Genomic DNA, 24714 nt, shown 5'->3' with positions numbered 1-24714 from the left:
ACCAGCAAAGTTGCTATTGATACCACTGGAGCCAAGAAGGAGTGCCTGGGCAGGAGAAGTGGAGTGTCTGTGTGAGTCCCAGCCTGAAGCTTTGCTTTCCTTCATTCCTAATTGTCTGCTGCTTTCTTTTAAGACTGGTAACCTTAGATCAGAGGGAAAAAAAGGATTATCTTTAAGCATGATGAAATTTAACTTGTAATTGCTGTTTCCACAGCAGCCAATTGAGAGGTAAGAGCATAGCTTTACCAGGCAGCTCCTAATCTCTAGGATTTACAGATGCTGAAAATGAGCAGGAAATCAGGGCAGCAGTGACCTACCTGGAGTACAAGTGCAACACATACTCACAGATATCCATGCTAAAGACAAAACGTTCCTAGCAAATTTTGTCTCTCCTGTGCAACTTTTAAAAATCTCATGTTTTGATGTTTGTGCCAGGTTTCACTTAGTATTCATCAGGCCCTGCATTGTATTTAATGTCAGTTTTTGCATCCCTCTGCTTGAGACAGGGTGCCACAATATATTCCATTGCTGGCAAGTTTCAGCAGGGAAGCAGTAACTTACACATTGAGTGCTTCCCCTGATGTTTCATGTTCCTGTAAAATCAGCTCCTTAGAAAAAAACCACGGTGCTAATTTAGCTTTTTCTTTCCCATGAAACTGCTAAGGCAATCCTTGTAAAAAGCAGCACTTCTTCAGATGCCCAGTGTCTGTGGTGTGTGCTGCAAGGCATGTTTTGAGAGCCAGCACTGATTTGTGTTTGTGCTTCACTTAAAGCCCCTCTATGGTGGCTGGGTAAATTTCTTCAATTCTAAGAAGCAGTTTGGTTTTCCTACACCACACAAGGTAAGCAGAAAGTGTGCTGCCATGTGTATGGTACCTATTGAAAGCCTGCCCTCACACAAAATATGCCATGGGAGAGAATTGACTCCCTCAGCAACTGTTTACTCCTTGGAAGCAGCAAATGCTCCCAGCCCTGAGCACGAGTGCTGGTGCTGCTCTGCCCTGAAGTTGCTCTCCTGCCTGCTGTTTGGCAGCAGTGCAGGTACAGTACACTGGCTGCTCAAGGCCAAATCTGAAATGTGCGTGTCTTGGCCAAGACTATTGATTCAGAGTTGCTCTGGCGCAAGTGAAAGGTTTTCTGTCCTAGAGCATTGGCTATGTTAATCAAATAGACTTGTATTTCTCAGAGTAATCACTGAGGAAGTCTTAAAAACCATACCACACAGAATGTTCTGAAAAAAGTGTTTGTTATTGTCATTCTGTTCACCAACTGCTTTCCTGCGTTTGTGTAATCAACAGATATCTAAATGAAGTATTGGCAATCTTTTTTGCGTAATCCCAAAGAAAGCATGAAAGAGGAAATGATACAAGTAGCTTTAGATAATGTCTCTTCTATGATATCAGGGATTTTTTTGTTGTTGTTCTGTTTAAGACATTTTTTGTTTTTTTTTTTTTTTTTTTTTTTGTTGTTGTTGTGTGTTTGTTTGTTGTTTGTTTTGTATAAACTCCTAGCCCACTAGGGAGAGTTTGGCCTTCTCTCTAGAAAAAAAGGTTTATCTGTCAAATATCTTGGTTTGTGTTTCCTTCCCCATCTGCTACTGACTTTAACATAACCCTCACTTGAGCTGCCATAAATCTTCTTTAAGTGACTGTCTGTGGTGTGGCCATGTCCAAGAGCTGGAGCAGGGAGCTTGGCCATTCAGGTTTGTGCCTGGGTGCTCTTGGCCCCCTTTTCCCTGCTCGAGGGCAGGATGTTTTGGCAGGCCACCTCTCCTGTGCAAGGTCCCCTCCTGACGGTTCCCAGGTATTCTTCCATGGAGTGCTGCTGGGGCTCCAACTCCTCCTTGTGCCCCTGTGGCCAGACTTACCCAGCTGCTTTTGGTGTTGAGGAGGTGTAATTACACAGTAAAGGTATTTTCCTAATTGATAGAAAATAGTTAATATGAATTCTGCTTAATTTAACCAGCGTGAGTATTAAAACTCCCAACAGAATCAAGCATGTCTAGGACAGCCCAGTAGTGTGCAGTTGTCTTGGGAGGAAAAGGCTGTTTGTAAATTAGAACTGGACCAGAGATGTCATTTTGTGCTCTGAATTAGTGGGACAGCCAAACTCTGTGTCAGCTTTCCTTGCCTGAGAAATTCTCTCGTGAACTTAGTCCCTTAAAACTTCTGTAGATGGAAAAAAATTCCAGTGAGAACTTAAAAATGGTACTTGAAAATAAATATAGGGTATATAAAAATACTGAATAAGCATCTGAGCAGTAGGAAACTCTAAGAAAAATTGCTATTGTGTAAAGATATATAGTTGCAACGGTAGGCTGATATCCAATAATTTACTACTAAGTTCTCAAAACCAGATGACTGCAAAGTGTTTGCTAAACCATTCTTTTTCACCTGACATGTGGTTGGATTATGTGAACTGACTCACCATTTAAATGGGGCTACTGAGATTGGTGTGCTATTGATTCAGACAATCCTTGACCCCAGGGATAGCACTTGCTGTAACAGAGGAAGCTGGCTTTTAGAATCCTACATCTCACTCTGCATCTGTGTTATTTGACAATACTGAAAACAAAAAGATTAGGGAAGCAAAGAATGAGTTAATACTGGCAAACTCAAGCAGCTTGTTTGATGAAATAGTGCTGGTGCTCTCTAGGAGAAAAATTGTGAGGTGCTGAGACTTTAGTCCTTAGCTTTCTTGAAAAGAATTTGAATTCAATCAGTGGGCACTTGCCAGGATGCCTTCAGAAGGTTTTTGTTTGGTTGGTTTTGGTGTTCTTTTGTTTTGTTTTTTTTCCAGGGAATGCTTAAAATAGCAAATAAATAATGCATCAGACTGATGATCACAGTCTTAATTAACTGAAAACTTGCACTTTTTTATTTTAAGGATGCCACTCCTAGGCCTGTTTGTCTACTTTCTCAATCTGTCATTCATCAAACCTCTGAACAGTTATCAATCTCCAGACATTGAGCAGGTAGCCTGGCACTTGCCCAATAGGTACTGGATGATGCTGCAGCTGTTAAACAAGTACTTCATCAAAAATTATTCTTTGGCTTTTTATCAGCTTTTTCAATTCCCAGGTTGCAAATCAGTTGCTTCCTTTTTAGTTACACAGAAACAAAATGAGATGCACCTGAATACTTTTAAAAATAATTACTTCTAATACTGTTTACGAAGTTAAACATGCATCCATCCTCATGTCTTTCTCTGTAGACTATAGCACTCGCTCCTTTCTTACCCTTTCACATGCAAACACTATGTCTGTGTTATAATCACTGAGCATAAGTCAGATAAAAGCAAAATCTGATGTATTAACAATGAAAGTGTTCTTCTGAATAAAAACATGGATTACCATGGAATTTTTGCTAGGATTATGCTAAGAGCCTCAGAACTTGTCTCTGAAAGACTTATTCTTCTAATCAAAATGAACATCCCCTTTTTCTATGCCTTTTTCCTGCGCAAGTTGAAGAATGATCTCTTTATATGTACTGCTTTTCCTAGGCACAAAATTCCATTAAAATCACTTGAGGAAAGGGCAGTTGGCAATGTCTTATGGGTGATCTTCCTTTCATCTCTCCAGTGCTATTGAAACAATGTGCAGACTGGGTTGGTCTTTGGGAGCCTGGAATCTCCCACTTTGGATGGTGTTGTGAAAACAAATCCCCTTTGGTGTGGGAGTATCTGCACAGAACAGCTGATGTGGGCTGTCCTTGCAGAGCACCGGCTGCCATGTTCACACTGTGTGGCTGTCGGTTCCATGGTGGGAGGGAGTCAGATGTGCATCCCGGTGGGATGTGTGTGCTAGGCTTTGGCGATATTTCTCTTGGAGTTTCAGACAGCTCTGAGCCATTTGCTGACCTTTTGAAGGATTCCTAAAGCTGTTAGTCAGAATGCATTAGTGTTAGCTGCTGACAGTTCTGAATGGGTTACACACAATATGTTTCCTTTGCTTTTACATGCTTTGATGATGCTTTACCAGTGCCAAGTGGTGGCAGACAAAAAAAATTAGCAAAAATGGGTATGACACGGATGGAAGGAAATGCTCTATGAGCAGAAATCTTGCCTTCCTCTCAGAACACAGGACTACTGTTCAGTGCCACTAACATGCTGGTAATGTGTAAAACTACAGTCCTTCCCATGCCCACAAAATGCAATGGCAGTGTCCTACTGCCATCTGTGACTCAAGTCAAAGCACAGGCAGACAGCACAGGTTCAGGGCATATTTCCTAGTAGTAAAAAAATTCCAGTAAAGTCTTCACAATTATTCCTAGATGGAGCAATGTAGCATAACATAGTAGTGCACGGATCAGATGAGTCATATTGAAGCTGACTCCATGCTGATAGTGAATTGCTTTCACTTCAGAAAATTCTTGAAGCACCTCATTTCCTATGAGCTAGATTATTTTTTCATAAATTGTGGACAACAAATAAGATGAGTTTTAGTCCTTGCCTTTGTTGCTGAATGTGGCAAGCTGATCTGTGAGTAACGGAGGCAAAAAGAGCAATCTGTTCCAGAGCCTCCACAAAGTTTTCCATTGTTTGGGGAACAAATCAGTCCATTCTTTATGTGAAAGGGAAAGTCACGCTTAGGAACTGGATTTGTTGCAATGATCTTCTTTAATGTATTGCACTGCTGGTGACATTCTCCCTGACATTGGGGTCCTTTGTGTGCTTTGTATCAGTTTTATTTTCTTGCCAGGAAATTGGCTTCCTTACCTATATAGGTGTTTCAATCTTGGATCCTTTCGAGCCCAGAAGTGTGCCTGCTAACATGCTTCAGAAGCAACTGCATTCACAGTGGCACAGAACCAAGGTACGAAAAGCTGGCGTTAAGGAATTTGCCCCATCTTCCTATTGCAGAGTTAAGTTTCTTGTTAAAATTAACTCCACTTATATGGGGCATAAAGAGTCATTTGGGAGCTCTAAGTGGTGTTTGGAAGGGCATGGCTTTTGCCATGCTCTGGTGGTTGCTAGATTGGAGCTGGTTCAATGTTTCTTCTGTACTGAGACAGGACTAACAGAAAAATGTAACTTGAGTTCATGTGGTTTCGTGGGTGCTAACCTGGATGTCCACTCCTCCCCACGAAGAAAGATCTGGTTTTACAGAGGGTTCCTACCTGGACCATCTAAATACTAAAATAAGTAGTAGGGATCAGTATTAAGAAACCTTTAACAAGAAGGAAGAAGATGGAGGCAGAATTGAAAAAGAAAGGGGTGGAAGAGGGAAAGGGAGTGAAGAGGAGATAAAGTCAACCCATAAGGGCAGTTCATCTGCAAAGATGGGGAAATGGAGAATGCTGGAATTTCCTTTCTGATGAAGAGTGGGTTTTTCTTTTTCCTTAGAAGAATTACATCACTTATATAAAAAGTGACTCACCATTGTCAGGTGTTATGGTAGCTGAGGGTAAGCAGTGAGCAAGAGCTCATTCTTCCAAATGCCTCAGGACCTTGAATAGGGTATGTGAAGAGTGACTAAGGAAAAGGCAGCAGCCACAATTCTTCATCGTCTAGCAATGTGGATTGCTATAGGAACAGAGCTGAAGGCCTTGTTGGATTCAGGGGTAGGCACTGAGACTGCATTTGTGCCCTCTTGTGTAGGACTGTTGACTTACTGAACCCTTCTCAGCCCAGGAAAAACCTAAGTAGCTTCACCTTCTGTGGCAGCACAGGTAAAGGCTAGTAGGGCAAGGCTCATACCATTATCCTAAGCTCCCTCTGGAGTCAGCAGAGCTGCAGCCAGTGGTGCTCAGCTCAAAGCTCTTACTGTGTCCTCCATGATCTTGCCATTCCAGTTTTCTTGCATGGACAGAATAGCTGGGTGCAAGTGAATCCAAGAGGTCAAGGTTTCACACAGTGCCTGTCCTGTGACTTGGGAAGCAAAGCCTGAAGTCTCAGCTTACTGGCTGAGGACTGACATCATAAAGAAGATTATGTTTTCTTTAAGATTGCTTAGAAGTCTTAGCAGTTTTGGGGCAAACTCACTATTGTCTAAGGCCACCCTCAGTAAGTTTGGGATCCCAGTTTGCAGTGCAGTGCCCCAATTGACCCCTAGTGTCAGGCTATGCTGAGTGAGGTGTCTCTGCATCTGCTTGGCAGGACATCTGTGACTCTCCCAAGCTCTGCTCCTGCACCTTTTACACTTCACAGAGCTTTTGTTTGCTGTATCCTGCAGAAATGCCCTGGTCTTCCAGTGACCAGAGCCCTGCACCTCCCTACACCTTGCCTGCTAATAACCCAGCATATGCCTCATTTGGCAGGGGGAAAAAGGACTTACCCAAGGCTTCCCAGCATCTCAGAGGCTGTGCAAAATCCATGCAGGGTCACTGGTATAAATCCCAGATGTCCTCTGGAGGCTGGAAATGCCTTCCTGAGCCACTTCAGCTGAGATGCAGCTGAGTCTGATCCATCAGCTTAAGAGGAGACTGGGAAATGCTTGTGAGAAGTTGCTGCTGCTGGGGAAGGAGTTAATTTTTTTTCTCAGATTTTTTTATTATTATTATTTTTGGTTTGTTTTACTCTTCAGTTTTTCTCTTTGCTCCTCAGAGGGGAATGTGGGCTCAGCTTACAATGAGTTAGGACTAGACCAGACTCTTTTTAGAGAAAAGCCTGAGATTCCAGGGAAGGATTTTGTTCCTTTTGTCTGCTTTTCTGTAGAAAAGATGCTCATTAAAAGGACAGTCTGAATTTCAAGAGCAGGTCTATTAGAGAGGTAGAAAGCAACTCCAAAGCTTGACTTTGGATCCTGATTTTCTCCAAAGTCTGCTGAAATTCAGATTTAGGCTGACATAATGAGTGCTGCTCAGAAATATGCCATGCACAATATTTCTGGGCTGTACCAGGCTCAATTAACTCCTGGCAGCTTTTGGTGCTCGTTTTGAAACACATTCTGTGGGGTGTTTTTTCAGGGGTCATTCGGCAGTGTCTCGCTACAGAGAAGAGCACTATTGAGCTCCTTGGAAAAGCTATGAAATTTCATACACTGCCTACAACCCCAGGAGACTAATCCAGCCCCAAACACTATCACTCTTAGATTTGTGTTTCATTCAAGAAGTCATGAAGCAATCTATTTTGCTAGGGAAAAAAAGAAATCATTATTTTATCATCATTCCGAGTACTTTCCATAGGAACAAAATTTATCAAAAATGCCTGAGATCTTTGAGAAATATCTCAATAGCCCAGAAAAGCATTACATTGATTGTGAACTTAGCCTTTCTTCAGGTTTTTCTGCTTGTCATTTTTACTTAAATACAAATATTAATGAAGACCCAAACATGCCCTTTTGCTATTGCCCTTTATTTTGCTTTTCTATAAAGATTGCTCATAATCCTACAGCTATCTTCTTGCACTTTAAAAGGTTCTTGCTTCTTACTGCTGTCGGGACAATAATGCTGCATCATTCCACCTAACTACCAATAAATAGAAATGCAGAGCCATGACTTCTATTCAAAAGCATGCAGGCTCCTTTGTATGTTTTGGTATATATAAATATATCTTTCAACTTGTAGCTGTAGTACAACATCTGAATTAAATCATGACTTATTCTTTCTATTAAAGCTGTGTTGTCCTTGCCATTATCCCTTTTTTCCAGTAAATGAGTACAATGAAAAATTGATTCTAGCTGTATTGGACTGCAGCAAAGTAACAAAAGATGATTGTTACATTATCAAAGTCCTCTCTGCATCCATAATATAAGAACTGAAAACACCTGTCTTTATCTTCTCAATCAATATTGCACCCGAGTCACATTTTCCTGGAAAATGCTTCAAAAGGTGTCCACTGTATGTTATTTAGATTTAACAAATGCATTATTCAGGCTGTCTTCATTTATTTTGATTACTTGAGCTTGCTCTGCCATCCCTGTGAGTTATAAAAAGCCTAATATTAAAAGCCACACTAGACTAGTATGTCAGTACCGATATCAGATGACTTCTCTTATGTGAAGCCGTGTGACAGCTGAACCAAGTACATGTTGTAAAATGTATGTGGAAAACTTGTATTCAAGGGGGACACTTCATGTCACAGGCACTCCCTTTCTACAAGGTAGGGCAGGGCAGAGGGCTTCAGTTAAGGGTAGCTTGACCAGTATGACCCAATTGGAAGCAGATTTGGGGGAAGTGACAGTGGACATTAGTCTGCATTTCTAGAAAGGATAAGCCAGCGTTGGTTGCTGAAGACTGTCAGCTGTGCTTTACAGACATGCTTTCTAATACTTTTAACGTGCAATGCTTAAGAGCAGCTAATTTACTGCTTCTCTCAATAGCAGCCTGAAACTGTTGAGCATCCAGTAAGAACAGAGAAATAAGTGAGCAGCTCTAGAGACATGGCCATCATTTCAACATTTGCATGCTGCGTCTAATGCCTCAAGTCAGATGCCTAAAATTAGTAAATTTATTTGGATGTGTGGAAATAATTGTAATTTGTTTCACAGCAATCAATTTGTGATGCTTTGATTTCCCTTTCTACAGAATTAAATTATTAAGGGGCAAATACGATTTTCAAGATACTTTTTATCATTCTTTCTGCTTGAAGTTTTAGCAAGTTTGGCACACTATAACCCTACATTCTGCCATGAGTAATAAATTCACAAAAAAACCCCAATCAAATAAAACCCAAATTAAGTATGAGAAGTGCAGAGAAATTAGGCTAGTGCCTTGCCAGGAAACATGGCCGTAATCGGGGCCCCTTTTTCATATCTACCCATTATCTGCAACCACGAGAGGCAGCAGCAGTGGTCTGAGTGAGGAGACTGTGCCCCTCAGGTTCTGTGTGGGGCTGTGTTGGGACTGCATGGAGTCAGATGAAGGGTTGAGCTGCTCTTCAGGAGTGCCTTCATGATCCTCCACACACAGCCCTTCTCTCTGGCAAGTCCCATAAGGAACATGCTCATGGGAATTGCAGCGACTCTATCCCTGCAAAGACAGGGCTGCTGCAGTGGTGCTCAGATCCTATCTGCTCCAGGGTTTGAGGCTGGTAACAGCCCTGTCCTAGGCAATGGGGAGGGATGATGGGCATCTGAATCCTGCTCCCTGAACAGAGCAGGGGCAGGACTCAGGGCAGAAAGGATGTCCTTGATATTCAGGTGAGGTCTTGGACTACACCCGAGTGCTGTTTGTATTGCCCCCAGGATGGCTGGTGGTGCCCCACAGTGACGTGACCCACACTTGGGGAGCAGGAGAAAGGCAGCTTGAGTGTTCAAATATTGGTCAGTAACTGAGGCTGACTCATGCCAAGCCCAGGGAAACCCCTGCACTCCCCTGGCCTGAAGAGCAAGAGGTCACCCCTGTTTCAGCACTGAAACCGTCAAAGACCCTGCCTACGCTTCTCTTGCATTTGACAAGAGTACCTTTTTTTTTTTTTCCCCATCCTCTGCCTTCATTTTGTTTTTCTGTTTAAAAACCTTGGGTTTTTGTTTTAGCAGAGGAGTAAAAACATCTGCTTAAAAGTTAACTTGAAAGCCCTTAGTCATTGCACAGCTACAAGCACAGAAATATACCCTCTCATTTTTTTTAATCTTGATTTAATTTTTTTTTGTTTTGTTTTGGATTTTTTTTTAGGATTTTGGCAGTTTTTGGGGGAAAGGGTTTGTTTGGTTTTTCGTTTGTTTGTTTTATACAGTTGAGCACAGAAAAACTGCATTGGTAAGTCAGAACCCCAGCTTCACCATGCCTACACACAGCCAGTGCTGACACCTGGCCCTGCTGCTGCAGCATGCCTGGGGACCGCCCCATCCATGCCCCACTGAGCCATTAGTACAATGTTTATCCAGAATCCAGTAAAGCTGTGAGATTTCCTCACTAGGTTGTGCCAGTTCCTCAGGGGGTCAGACCTTGCTGTGGCTGTGTACATGGGGGCACCAAAATCAGCAGGGAGCAGAAGAGCCTGTGCAAGTGCAAAACCTTGTCTTCAGCTATCCTGGATATTTAAGGGGCTAATTCAACAACATCTGAAGTTTGCCTTGGCTCAGGGGAGACCCCGAGTGCCAGGATGCCTCTGTCAAAGGTTTTTAACCTTTAACTGGCAATAGCACATTGATATCTTGATGGGAACAGGCTTTCTCAAGAGCTGTGCACACCTCTGCTGCCAGCACAGCCTTGCTGGTGGCATTCTGGAGCTTCTACTTCTGATCCCAGCCAGACCAAAGGGGGAGAACAAGGACTATGAAATTACATGGAAAAAATGTGTCTGGATCTGGTTAAAGGCTACTCCTAATGGAACTTTACCTCTGTCCATTTGTCTGACCCCCCTCCACCTGCCTGTCCCGTGCACAGAGGATTTCTCAGGTAAATTTCCTCCTTTGCTAAGGTCAGGAGTATTCAGGAGGCTCTGCCTGCACCACTGTGGGCTGGTAGGAGGGGGCTGTACACCTGGATCCATGGGAACCTGCTGTCTGCAGAAATGAGCTGCAAAGCTGCTGCTTAGCTCTAACCCTTAATATATTCATATTCTCTCATCAATGCAACTAGCAAGTGAACTAAAAACTGAGTTTGTGATGGGATTCTGGCTTTCATTAAGGAATTTTGTACCTATTTAAAAAATATATGCAGGAGCATGTTGCTGATTATTTTGAGAACCTATGCAAATTTATTGATTTGCAGTAGGAAAGGCTTGCTGTGAAGTGTAAATTAAACCATTTAAATCATCTTGCATGGTAACTGGAGCATCAGCTCTATTTAATGAGTTAATGCCCTCTTACCTGCCATAGTTTTATAGTAGTGCTTGTGGTCATTGCTGGCCTAAAGAGCTAGCTGCTGTCTTCCTGCTTATCTTTGCCAGCAGGTAACCCTCCTGCTCTCTGGGCTGGGTTTTGCTTGTTGCTATTTGATGGTATCCCGAAGTGTGCTGGCTGCTCCTTTGGCCAGGCAGGACTGGCTCCCCTCAGCAGAACAGGAGAGGGGTCCTCCAGTGTGAGCAGTCTGCAGAGCCAGGATATCAGTATGATTGCTACAGATGACTTAAAAAAATATCTCTCTATATTTAGTTTCCACCTGAATACTTCTGCCAAACGTGATCAGGGTTATATTCAGTTTCATCCCCATCCCAAGTCACCAGCAGATCAGATGTAATTGAAGATTAGACAGACCCTAAATTTTTTTCATGTCCCTGCATATGAACATAGGGAGGCTGTTTTAAAGATAGACCAAGGGGTATATTAACACATAAATCCTGTAGATAGTTGTATTGGTTCTCAAGCAAACATACACTGGAACATGCTTTCAGAAACATGGAGCTGAAGGCTGAGGTAGTAAAAGATGTTCTCTGGAATCCCTAGCTGTGCAATCTCCCGCTTTGAGAGCAGAGCTTCGAAGTAAGACACCAAACAGGTGAGGGCTCCTTTAGCCGGTGCTCCACTAATTAAAAAGCTGAGATGGAAGTTTTCTGTGGTGGAATAACTTTCCCCTTCACCTATGTTTTATGCCAGCATCATAGTTTAGGATTTTAATGAGTTGTTCTCAAATTTGCTTTTTCCTAACAACAGAACTAGAGTCGTTCAGTAATTGAGGGGTATTTGATACAGGAATAATGCACATATGTATCAAGGCAAAACCACCCTGACTTTTGAAGGCCTTGCACATGGTGCCTGTAGCATTTTCCCATTTAGAAAACTACAGGCTTTTAGGGTAACAGACCCTAAACAGAGTCAAATGATATTGAGTGGCTCAAAACTGTGACCCAGTCCTGGTGGGAAATGCTGCGTCCATTCAGGGAAAACACAATGTTCTAAAACTTCCAGATGAAACAGAGAGAAGAAATTAAATGCAAATGTTAAAATGCATGTTTTAGTTCTCACATTTTACAAATTTAAGAGGTGCTGAATTTTACTGACAGTTTTCTTGGCAGCGAGTGAATTCCAAAGATGCACATGCAAATATTTGTCAAAACTGAATTTTCAATTTTGCATGCATAAGGATTACTCCAGAAGTGCTGGCATACTCGCTTGCTCCCAGAAGAAAAGTAGTGTCATGTGGCATGTCTGGCCAATCACAGAAAAACTGTGTATTTTTAATTTTAAATATTCTGATTAATCCATAGAGTAAAAAAAATAGTGAAAAGAAAGTCACTGAATATATTTGAATAATAAATTCAAGATGGTGTGATTGGCTTATATATATTCTCCAAGCAAGGAGAGACAAAACTAATCAAATAAATTATTCATTTTGAATTATTTGTTCAGTTCTGCTTTTACAAGTAATGCCTAATAGTGATGTCTGAATTTTGCAGTTTGCTACAAAAGCTCTCATATCGTGTATCCTATTGTCCTGATACCCACTGCTTTGTTTGGGTCTGACTTCTTCACACGCAAGCTCTGCATTTGCTGTCATGGTGTATCTTTTGTGAAAGAGTTGCTAAAAGCAATCAGGCACTGAAAGTCCAAGGTGCTCGTTGACCAAAAGTCATTAGAAATATAATGGTGCCCATTTCTACTAAATCATTACAACACAAATAGCATTGCTCTGCCTTGGCCTTTGAGCAGAATTAGATTCAGGTTAGAGTGCATCCGTACACTTACCCAGAGAAACACTCAGTGCTGCTGTCCTAATTGCACCCCAGATATCTAGACTGTATTTACAGAGAGGGTTTAATGGTTCTGCTACCAAAAGTCCGTTAGTCTTTCATTGCATTTATTTTCATCAGAGAAACCAATCACTGTGCTCTCTGAGATAAATACAGTAATTAAAATATGATTCTCCTTTCTTTGATAGCTATGTCATGTACGGTACTTGTCTACAGTCTTATTCCAAGCTCATAGATGAAGGAAAGCACAAAGTTGAACTATTTAAGCATTTATCAGTCTCCTGGCATTAGTGAAGCCCTGCAGTGGGAAGGGGACAGCGAGTTGCTAAGCAGAACTGTGCCTCCTTGGCAGCACAGTGCTGGGCCAGGAGCAGCAAGCCAGCCCTTGTGGTGGATGGGGAGCTAAGTGTGTGCAGAGGGACTGTGGGGCTGGTGAAGGGCAGTGTCTGCAGCTTGCCTGAAGCCCCAGGTCTCACCACTTTTGTGAAGCAAAGCAACAAGGTGCTAGAGCATCATTTTCCTCCATCTGCTAAAGGTGAGTGATGGAATGACAATTGATGCAGCAGCAGAGTTCTGCTGAGGGGAATTTAAAGTGCTAAACAATGTGTCTGCTCCAAAACCCATGTGTGAAGCTGGGGGTTGGATCAAGAGCCTGCCAGTCACATCCTGCTGCCCAGGCAGCAGCCAGGGCTGCAGCCAGAGCTGGTGCAGAGGGGGATTGTGACAAGGCTGGCAAAACCTGGAGCAGTATGGTCAGCTCTTTTCGTAAAAGCTGCCAGATGATTGCGAATTTCGTTGCCAAACATGACTGTATTTGAAACACAAAAGTGCACAAATGTAAGTGGCACTGTCAGCTCCCTAAAAAACCACATTTTTGGAGGTCTCTAATACTTGTTCTGTTCCATATGTGGAGGGATTTTTATGAAATGTTCCAGGCAGAAAGTGAAAAACTCTGTGGTGTACTGGCACGATAAATCTATCTTGCATGAATGCAGTGCTTTCCACTTAAAGTGACTTGCATAAGTGGAAATATTATCCCCATTTTGCTGATGAAGAAACCGAAGCCCAGCATTTCCTTTGAGTCACATCCAGTGAGCAAGGATAAAGCCAAGAATGAATGTGCTGACATGCAGGATTTCCCATTGCCACCAGACAGGTTGTCACCACTGAAAATAATTTATTCTGACTTTTTAGTTGTCTTCTCCCTGATTAAAGCACCACCTTACTAACTACTTTTTTTCAACACGATAGAAAAGCAGGAATTGTCCCTATTTGCTCCAGTCTGTTCTCCAAGGCATCTTGTAATGTGGCAGGAAACTTTGCAAGCTTTACTTGCAGTGACTGGGCACACCAGAGAAGAGGCCATGTCCTAAATTAGCTGATGCAACTGGTGCCTGCTAAATCTGTATCTGTGCAGGTCTACAGTATATAGACGGCAGCAAAATGTGGCTCCTGGAAGACTTATGTTGTCTGTAAGGAATCATTATAACTTTGGATAGAATTGTTAACAATTCAGCAAAATGATACGAGATGTAATTATGTGAGTTATTGATCGATGCATATTAAGAAAGACCTCCATTTATAGGTCATTATGAAGCATTATTGGGGCCTCTGAATGCATCAATAAAATCATTTATTTCTTCACATGGATACTAAAGAAAACTTAGAAAGATGCCATGTGCAGAAAGCTACTTGTGCCAGTAAATTATATTTACATCTGCTGCATATGGATAGGCGGGATACAGGCCAAGTATGTGATGGTGGGAAGCAGCTTGCAGCTTCTGTTTTGGGAAAGTTCATCGCGGTTGAAATTTTGGACAAATTAGATTCTGAATCAAGCTAGAGAGACAGCAGCAGATGAGCTCAAAACTTTAGTTGCTCCTGAAACTCCATTCAGAATAATATACTATCTCACGTGTCTTGTCTTTCCATCAGAGTTCTGAGAATATTTTCTGGTAGCTGATGGGAGCAGAGAAGAAGAGAGGATCTTGCACTGAAAGGGAAAAAAAAAACCATACAGAATCTGCTTTGCTCTGAGTTTTGTGTTTGGAAAATGAGGACATGGAAGAAGTCCATCTTTGCTGCCATTTGGATACAATTGCAAGAAAAATTAAAAAGGTATGAAAGGCAAATCTAGTCTTCTGCACTGGTTTGTGCCCAAACACAGTATCGATGATAGATAAATTCAAGTACAGTTTTTGGGCAAATTGTAATGCTTGGAGATGAAGGATATAGATACAGGCATTTTGTCCTCAGAGGCAAATGAGTGCAGTAATTTCCCTGGTACAAAACCAGAGCTGAACAGACACCTTCCACAAGGTCCTCTGGCCTGCTTTACACCTTTTTAGGCTCTTGTCCTGCTGTCACCTCCCTCCGTTGTGCAATAGCTGGGGGCTGGTAAGGAATAACCTGGAATGCTATGAGCAAGGGTCCAAGGTCAGACGTTCGCCCCAGGGCTTCCCCCTGGAGAGGAATTTCCCCTTCATCAGGAGGATTCCAGGCAGGAGCTGCTGAGGTATGGGTCAAGAGCGGCTTTTGCCTATGCTGATTGTGCGTTTTGTCCCTCTGGATGAGCAAGAAGCTGGATCTCCCTCACTGGGGTGTGCCCAAGTGAGGATGAAAGCACTCCGTCCGAAAGATCTGTCCAAAAATGCAGCTAGCACGTTGCTGTTGCAAATCAGGAACGCAGTGCAGACCCTGACATTGTTCTGCAGTGCAGAAAAAGCAGCCTTTTCTTTAGAGAATGTGATAAAAATGGGCTCTGGCTTCATCTCCATACCTGGGGTTGGATTAGTGACTCAAGCAAGCAGAGCTACCGCTCTGTAACCCAAATAATGTCTGAAATGCAGCTCAGTGGAAATGGCTGCGCTGCATGTTTGGGGAAACATAAACACAGAAGGAAAGGGAACCTCTAAGGACTTTTCAGTCCCTGTGCTGGTAGTTTGTCGGGTTGTAGCTGTTACATGCGGAGAGCTGGCTGGAAGGTCACCCGGTGCTTTCTGAGCTGGCTGCTGGCAGGCGAGGCATGTTAAAGCGGGCAGGCTGTGCACAGCTATCCCTCACTCGCTGGGGATGAAAACCCCACATGCTGGCAGTGGTGGCAGAGGAGCTTCTCAACGCTGCTGCTGCTGCTGGAGTGCACAACAGGGCCCTTCTGCAGCACTCTGCACCTTGCCTGTGTGCAGCAGCACGCAGCGGCCGTGGCTTTGTCCAGTCATGGACACTGTCTGATCCCCATGCGTTCCCTGGCCGGGGAGCCTCTGATATCAGCACGGAGCATCCTGCAAGGATGCCACTGCCGGCCTTTGCTGCCCTGGGCCTGCCTGCAGATTGTCTCACAGCACCTACCTCTGTTTCTCTGGCAACTATTTTACTTTAATCCATGTTCTGAGTCACACCCAGACAGCGACAGCTCACCATAGTAGATCACAAATGGTGAATATTTTGCAAATCTAAAATAAAATTTTCCTGCCACAGGTACGGGGTGGAGAGCAAAAGAGACTGAAGACCCTTTCCCAATCCTTCACAGGACAAGGGCTGCTGAGGCTGGAGCAAACCTGACTCTGCAGGCAGACTTCTGCCTTAAACTCAGTGGCTCCTGGCAAGTAAAATTACAGTGAGTACTACAGTGATTTGCAGATGTGTTTATTTCACCAGTAAAATGCAAATGTCTGGTGTAGTCCCACAAAGTGTACACTCCCGCTGATACTGCTTGTTTGTGGCTATCCAATTTTGGACTATGTTTGCCTCTCAAATGTAATAATTTTGACAAGTTTATTTCAGCTTGTTCTTGACAGGGCCAGTAACTACGAGGAATGTCATTTTGATGTGTGTCAGTGCCTGCCCTGGCCTCTGCCGCTTGCCTCCAAGGCTGTTTCTTTCAGTAAGGGGCAGCACACCTCTCACCCTCACGGGCTGCTGAGCAGTCCTTTGTCTTTAGCTGGAGGGAACAGCTAAGCCTGTGACTAAAATCCACTCCACCTGAGACAGAGCAGCTCCCAGCAGGTCTCAGAGGAGCTGGGATGTGGCTGCCAGGCTCTGCTCTGGTTCTGGGGCTCCCTGGCAAGCCCTGCTCCCAGTGGCCAGGAACTGAGGCATGCCTCTGCCTTGAGCATCTCTGGCTGCACTTACCCCATCCAGCCCCCTCCTTTACAGGTGATGAATACTTGGGTGCGTAAATTAAGAGAAAATTTAAGAAAAATTGGCTAGAGAAATTAAAACTGCCTCAGGCAGCTTAACTTGTACAGCGACACATACAGTACTTAGCACCCTAGATTTCATTATTCTTAACAGCATAACTGGAGTCCTATTTTCACACATTAAATATTCTTGGATTTTTTTCCCCAATGAGCAGACATATGATTTTTTTTTTCTCTGCCATCAACATGCGTGTTTTGTCCTTTCAGGGATTTTTTTCAAATTGGAATACAGATTAGTTTTACCTACGATTTAAAGAACTCCAGTGCTTGGTAAGGCCTCGATTCCTGTTTTTTATGGAAATGCATAGCTGTGGGGCTATGGGGAGCTGCTCGCTGCTTAGCACTTCTGAGAGCAGAGCTGTGCAAGAATACACTATTTTCACATCTAGGCTTTCACAGATGATGTGAAACGACTGTTTGCCGTGAAAAAACAGCCTCCTTGAGCATGAATTGGCATGCTCTTGTGCTCTCCCAGGCCAGATCTGCAAAACCCTGAGAGCATGAAGGGAGAAGAGATGTCAAAGCCTACAAGAGGCAAGGACCAAATGACCGAGGCCCACTGTACGTGCCTGAGGTAGAGGCTGAGGGTGTATAACGAAGAGGGTGGCAATATCTGAGATTTCTATTTGGCATTGGAAACAGTGAGGGGAAGACCTCCCTACCAAGCCCTGTGGCAGGCAGAGTCCTGGGTAAGATACCCACTTTGTGGGTGGGAACACACCCAGAGGCGTTTGCTGAAGCAGACTGGGGAGAAGCTGGGGGCGGCCAGCCTCGGGGGGGAGGCTGGGTGAGTGCTGCCATGGGCTTTAGGAGGGTGGCTAACACTGATGTCAGCTACCTTCGCATTTCCACTTCTTGGGTTCAGCACTGTGTGCAATGAAAACTCGTGTGTCAGGGTTTCAGTCAAAGGCAGTTTTTGTGTGCACACACCCCTGCCTAAATCTTGCTGGGCTGTTTCCTCACTCCCTTCTAAAGCCCTAGAGCATTTCATGGTGAGATTTGTGAAACAGAGCTGTTCATCAGAGAGGGAATCTGCCAGCTCACTAAACATGGGTGTCTGCATTTGGAGGTGCTGAGCAGCTTGCTAGGCTCCTCTGCTGTCTAGTGCAAAGCCCTGTGGACTGAAAAAAAGTCTGAGGCTGCTTGTGGAACTGAATCCCATCCCTGGGACTCTATGCTGTGAGACAGAGGGTCCCCTTGTTTCTGCCCACATGTCCTGCCCTCCCCTGGCACTCCTGGGGCTGTGGGTCCCTGCTGGTGCAGTGCTGTCCTGCTTTTGGGCATACCAGGCTACCTCATGGGAAGTGTCAAGTGGCACTAGACATTCATGATTAGGAACTCAAATCCTTCTGTAATTGTCCTGAGACCAGAGCGAGTGCATGCTCTGGTGCAGAGTATCATATTTCCTAAGATGATCTTCAGGTGTCTCTGTCCTACTGCTCATTAAACCTAAGCCTCACCTGCTGGGATGATCTGGGTATATCTCATCTAAATAATTCTTTCCTATTCCGGGGGGCTTAGATATTCCTGGCAGCTTTGTCTGTCTTGTTCTCAACCAGTGAAGCACAATTTAATCTTAATCTTGAAATGTTTTACTCTAATGAAGTCTCCGAGTTTAGAGCACAGGTGAAATAAAGTAATCTTATATGGTACAAGAGGTCGAACTAAATGAACTAATAGTCCATTTTAAATTATGAAATTCACAGAATGATTTCTAATAATGAATGCATTTGTAAAACCTGGACGCCTTCTTGGGGATAATCTGCAAACAGAAAAACAACTTGTTTTGTTAAGCAGACTGTGACAAGCAGTTCTTCCAACTTTATGCTATGCTGACATGTATTTTTGGATATTCTTTGGGGGAAAAAATCTACTGCAGTCAAATCTACATAACTGCAAGAAAAGAATCTGAAACAAAACAAAAGGTATTATGTAGATTATGAAAGGTAGAGAATCAGGTTAGAATTCTAATGTAAATGTATGTCACTATCAGTAGAGATCACTTGTAAAGCACTATTTTAACTTGAAAAGCCAAGAACTAGAATATTAAAGTGAAAGTCTTTTTACGTGTGCATTTAGAACAAAAGGTACCCTGTCATTAAAATGATATATAACAGGCAGATGAGGATTGTTGTTTTCAGTGTTTGGTTTACACATAATAAAGTTGAACAAAATTAAAATACATTCATTGATGCATGAGGATGAAGTCAAGATCAGAAGTACAATTTCCTAATTTTTAGATTTATTCAAAGACTCTTCCTTTGTATTAACTGCTACAGATGTTTAATGAATACTTAAAACCAAACACTGCTTCCCACCTCTCCCCTCCACCCCCCCGCACTGTGTTCAATGCATTTTGTACAGGCAACCCGATAAAAAGAATATCTAGGAGGAGGGGAAGGCAAAATCAAAGTTGATGTATCAGAACATCTACTGCATGTCTAAATACAATGAAATTTGAACTGTGTGGGTGTATTCACTCATTTTAAAGAACATACATTGATTTTAGTTTTATTATGTTTGGAATTGTGGTATGTTTCACAAAGACCATTTTACTGATCTTTATGATTCCATAAAAGCCTATAAAAATTTGGATAAACCTGGCTGCTCTGTATTTTGTCTTTGTTTCTGCTGTTAGACTTTATGCTTAGCTCCAGGTATAATGAGAACACAAGAGCTTTCTCCTCATCTCACTGATAACTATAGGAACATTGTTACAGACTCCGGGGCATCCAGACACCGGATACGCTCTGGACCCTTCAACAAAGGCACCTGGTTTGGCCGTGTGTGGAGTTGGGACAGCATGAAGCTGACAAGAACCGAACCTGTGGTAACAACAGTGTTGGAAAGGTATCATTATGGCCAAATTTCCATGAGATTTCAGAAATGCAATGTCCTGTTCTGATGAGATTCTTTCCTCCAGCCACCTGTCTGAAAGTTCACTTCCTGATGTGAACATGGAAACAAGGATAAGCTTGATGAAAAGGTGAGCCAGTGTCCAAGCAAAATTCTGAATTTTTCCTTTTTCTGTACAAACAGGAGGAGTGAATTGTAGTCTGGGGAGAAGTAAGACACAATATTCAGGAGTGTCAGATACAGCCAGGGAATGGTAAGAGGACTTAGAGCAGGGGAGTGGGAGTCCTGAGAGTTGGGGAATATTTATAACTCTGTAGAGATCCCACTGTGTGGACTTGGACAAAGTGCTCCAGATAGATGTGAATATCAGTAGCAATACATAAGACCCCTGTTGGCTTCCAGAAGCTTTGAAGTATGTTTGAACCAGACTTCAGTGGCTCAGTACGCACTGCACTACCTGCTCCCGTTCTCCCAGGCTGAAGCACAGACCTCCTGTGTGGAGCTGCCAGGCCAAAGCCTTTTTTCCCAGGACCCGGAGGAGGCAGAACGAGGATGCAAGGTATTGGAAAGAAAGGCTTTTGTCTTCAGAGACTGGACAGCAGAGACTGGACAGCAGAGAACTGGAAAGCATCACTTTTATGGGAAGAGGCCCCACGTGGTTGGGCACTCCTTGCCTTGGGTGCCCAGGGCAGTTTTCTCTGGGCACAGCAGGGTCTGTTGGTCACACTGTGAGGCATGGCAATTAAACCTTGTGTGCCAATTGGCCAGTACTTGCAAGGAAGTCTGATAGGACAGGGTTACCATGCAGCTGGAAGCCAGAGGGGGCAAAAGGCCACTTGCTGCCAGCCACAGGTGAACCATCAGAGTAACCTGCACCTCCCGACCTGTGGCTGGCAGCTGGAAAGCTGCAACTGTTTTTCTGTTCCGTGGGTGAGGTTTTCACTATGGTTTAAGTTCATCTGATAGGTGAGACGTGTTTCCTTTAGTTAGGTTGAACAGACAGCATGGCATCTTGGCTACATTTGTCAAGGGTGTTTTTAAGTTTGTGTGCACAGGTTTTGCCCAAGGAGCCACTTTTTACTCACACTCTCCCTTTGCTAAGTGATAGCAACCAAACCATGCAGCATCCAAACTCCTAAGCTTTGAGATAAAAGAGATTTTCTGAGGAAGGGAGCTTACAGTCTAATTAGTTGATGGTGTTTCTCCTCACACAGTTTGTACTTCTGGATTGAAGGCTGAGGCAATTTAAGCACTGGCTTTCACCACAATGAGCACCCAGAGCTCAGCTAAACTCAGGCAAAGCCCAAGCTTCCCAGGCACAGATTGTATGCCCTGTACACACCAGCCACTATAATGATAGAGACCTTAAAACTGATGTTGTTATTGCTGATCCCAGCTGGAGAAATGTTGGTGTCAGGAATAAGTTCATGTTTAAAGAGATTTTTTCTCTAATCCTGGTATGTTTCAAAATCCTGGATGAGGTTTAGTTAAATCCATGAAGGGAAAAAGGATGAAATTCTAACCTCGGTATCCACAAAATTCCTGAACCAAACTGGACACCAGAGGATCATTAATGATCTTGTCTCGATCTCACAGACAGGCCAACACACACACACGCAGTCTGCGTGTCACAGGGAGGGGTCGCACCCGGGGAAGCTGGGTGACACATCGGTGTGCCAGGGATGTCTGTGGCAGGATACCAGTAAGCTCCTGCCACTGCAGTTAGTGCCACTGCTGCCCAGCCTGCCTTCCTCTTGTTTTTATTATTAGCTAAACGCAAGTGTTTGTTCATCTCCTGTGCCAAGCCCATTGGGATTGGGAATGGGGGGGTCACGGGGCTGCTGTGTGGGGCAGCCTGGGTTCCCTGCCTCCTTACTGGCAGCAATGCACAAATTCATGATTAATTACCACTCAGAATTCTACTATCAACGGTCTCAACTGAATTACTGCGCAAGGACAAGAGGCCCAAAAAGGAGTGTTTCTGGTTTTGTGACACCAATGTCCTTCAGGAAATTCTGGTTCAAAGGGCACTGTTGGCAGTGGAGGTGTGGGGGGAGGAAGCCACGTGCTGCGGTGCTCCTGGTGCTTTGCCATGCTCTTTATCTTTCCCAGTTAACTTCTGGAGTGCTCTTGCTACAGCAGCACCAGTTCAATAGCTGTGAGTGGAAAGTCAGCAGCCCTGATGCAACAGCACAGCAGCATACTTCCATTAGATTTTTCCAAAAGGACTCTTCAGGCTTCTGCAGAACGTATTTGTGACTTCTTGTATGTAAACTGGTCTCTTCCAATACACTGAGTTGTGCTCTTAAAAAATATCCTATTTAGCCCGACAGCAATGAAGCTGAAGGCTACAGATTTGCTTTAACTAACTGGTTAATGAATTTTTCACCACTACTTTGTTTCACACATTGTCAAAACAAGAAGCTTGTGCTTCAGAGGGAGGTTGGGTCATCTTATGTAGACATTTTCAATGCTAATTTTAAAATTTATTGAGAATATTTGTAAATTTGTCTGTTTTGAAAGTATCCAATTGTGCTTAGTTTATTTATTTATTTATTTTAATTTTTCAGAATTCTGCTGATTAGACTCAACTTTTTGAAGTCGTTTCATTTCTATCTGGGTTCAGTGTGTGGTGTGTGTGGTCAGGCTGCTCAGTTTTCCATGTGCTTTCTGGTTTCAGGGCACGCACCACAGACCCTATATAATTTAGCTCAGTTTAGGACAGATGATCCCAGCTTGTGTGAGAAATAAATTTATCTTACATAATGTATATCTCAATGGCCAGTAGGATGGTCGGTAAAAACATCAGACCTGTGGCATGTGTGAATTCTGTTCTCAGACTGGCCTTGGTCTGCAAGTACAGTCAGAATCTGCACTCGAGTGCTGTACAAACAGAAACTCCTCTTCATGTAGACAGCTTCCCTGGCTGAAAATATTAATATCCTTCTCCCTTGCTGGGAATATTGCAGTAGTCTTACTGAGAAACCAAGGACAGGAAAGTTCTGGTGCAAATTCTACTAAGCAGTTTTCCAGGGTGGTATTTTTAGACAACATTGTCTCTTGCATTCATTGTGCTCTGCCAAAGACGTGACACTATGGAGAGCATTAGAAGGTAATATTTGTGTTAACAGGATTCAAATACACTCTGGTTTTTAGTCTGATTTGCACCCACATTTAATTGTTGCAAGATTTTTTTGTGCCTGACAATAATTTACTGCTGGTGCGGATGTCAAGATGTAGCCATTTAGCTCACTGATTTGTGGGAGCAATGAGGTAATTTTATGCCTAGGTCCTCTCATTTGTACCTGCCAGCAATGCAGAGGCAGTCTTTCCTAATCAAGCATTAAAAGTTCTTCTTGATTAATCTCTTACTTTGTTGGAGACATTCCAGATTTAAGCCAGTATAATTCATTTCAGGATCAGACCCATTAAGCGTTTTCCAGTGAGTAATATACTGTGTCACTCTTCTGCTCTTAAAGATTTCCAAAATCACAGTTATTGGTGTTGATCTGCGAGATACATGTATCTTCTGACTCCACTGGCACCTTCTCTCCCATCTCCTGAGTTTTGGAGATTTTTCTCTAGGTGAAATTTCTTTATTTCAATTTCTTTCTGCGTTCAGTTTGAAGAAGTAACAAATGGTGAAGTGTGATACTGTCGATCCAGTGCTCTGTGTGGCCAGGCAATCAGGACAGAAATAATTAACACAGAAAGTGGCCTGCCAGTATCCCGCTGAATGAAATTGGAAGGAGTTCAAATACAAAAAGATTTTTTAGCTTACCACTTCTGGGCTACACATAGCAATAGCCATTTGGAAGGACAACTGCCAGCTTCCATTTCAGATTGCTTGACAGCACTAACTAGAGCACTAAGAGCATCACTCCATTTCAGCAGGAGCCGTTAGCCAGATTTGAGATGCAGAGCATTATTTCCAGACAGGGGAAGAGATCAAAGAGGGAATCAGGTGCTGCTCTGATGTGTTGTAAGAAGGTGAATTTCTCTGGACGTGGAAGAAAGTGTGATGTGGGCAGTGCCTCTGGTTTCTAACCTGCCAGGCAGCTACTGGTGGTATCCTGGCTGCATGGAGACCCCCTGCTCCCCTGGGTGCCTGCTACTTGTCGCTGCTGCCTCCTGCCAGCTCCCTGTCCCGGTCTGTTGCAGCATGCCGCCATGCAGGGACGATGGCTGGGCGCGGGCATGGCCACACAGTGCCCAGCTGTGTCACGGTGTCTGTGCCTCTGGGGTGACACAGGGGAGGGGACCTGCAGCTCTCTGAAGGCCACTCTCCCCTTCCTCTTTCTGCCGATTTCAAAGGTGGCTGATGCAGCATGAAAAAGAACAAATGGTGACTGCACAAGAAACCTTCCTCAGGAGCAGGGATTTCTCCTGCCGGAGATGTGACCATCCCTTCTTCTACCATGGTGTAGCATGGTGTACTGAGCATCTGCTGAGTATCCAGGCTAAAGATGTGTCTGGCACTGCTATGCTTTAGCTCATTTATCTGGCTTTGCCTCCCAAAATGCTTGCAGAGCCATCCTGCTATAGCAGATTCCCATGCAAAAATAGTGCTTTACTTGCTGCAAACTGGTTATCTGCTCTGATGAAAACTATGGCTGTACAGACAAAAATTAGTTCTGTCCTGCCAAGCACAGAAGCTGCTGCGTACCTTTTGTGCCCTACAATTAGAAGTGTGTCTCTTTGTCTTATGTCTGCCTAGATATTCCTACCAGGGATACACTTGGTGCTTTCATTGTTTGCAGAAATGGCAGTGAAGCAGACAAACAGGAAAAACAAGGGAAGAGAAAAAATCAGGAGCAGCAAGCCTCTGAAATGGTTTTCCTTTGGAAATTGTTCAGACTGGTGAGCTGAGATGCCTGTAGTGAGACTCCATTGCTCTGTGGTGCCTGCCACTTGCATGTACAATGAAGTTTTGAACAATGAAAGGCATGGCTTTTCTTCCAAGATCCCCAGTTCTGCATTCTCCTGCTTTGAGGTCCTGAGATGGTTAATTTGGATCTCTGTCATGGACAAGCCATTACCCCAAGATCTTACAGGCCACAACCTTGCTCTTCAAGCCACTGGACACCCAAAGAGAAAAGTGCTGTGCAGGAGCTATGTGTTGTTCGTATTTACAGGTAAGTCTTGC

The 24714-nt window shown here is 43.6% G+C and overlaps 1 protein-coding gene across 1 annotated transcript; it reads left to right on the top strand.

Moving 5' to 3' along the window:
- On the top strand, nucleotides 1-22764 carry LOC120756735 (uncharacterized). The gene is made up of 7 exons (XM_040073344.2): nucleotides 1-71; nucleotides 15991-16129; nucleotides 16920-16982; nucleotides 17188-17273; nucleotides 19433-19562; nucleotides 19636-19698; nucleotides 19971-22764. The coding sequence occupies exons 4-7, from the start codon at nucleotides 17213-17215 to the stop codon at nucleotides 20353-20355; spliced, it is 639 nt and encodes a 212-aa protein (XP_039929278.1). The 5' UTR covers nucleotides 1-71; nucleotides 15991-16129; nucleotides 16920-16982; nucleotides 17188-17212; the 3' UTR covers nucleotides 20356-22764.
- The last annotated feature ends 1950 nt before the right edge of the window (nucleotides 22765-24714 follow it).

This window comes from Hirundo rustica, chromosome 9, assembly GCF_015227805.2.
Source record: "Hirundo rustica isolate bHirRus1 chromosome 9, bHirRus1.pri.v3, whole genome shotgun sequence".
NCBI lineage: Eukaryota > Metazoa > Chordata > Aves > Passeriformes > Hirundinidae > Hirundo > Hirundo rustica.
The sequence above is the reverse complement of the archived record's forward strand: the minus strand, read 5'-3'. Positions and strand labels throughout refer to the sequence as shown.

Coding starts and splice junctions, on each gene's coding strand:
- LOC120756735 (XM_040073344.2), top strand. CDS start 17,213: ATGAAGGGAGAAGAGATGTCAAAGCCTACAAGAGGCAAGGACCAAATG. Junction 19,563..19,635: donor GTAACAACAGTGTTGGAAAG/GTATCATTATGG, acceptor TCTTTCCTCCAG/CCACCTGTCTGAAAGTTCAC. Junction 19,699..19,970: donor AGGATAAGCTTGATGAAAAG/GTGAGCCAGTGT, acceptor GTTGGCTTCCAG/AAGCTTTGAAGTATGTTTGA.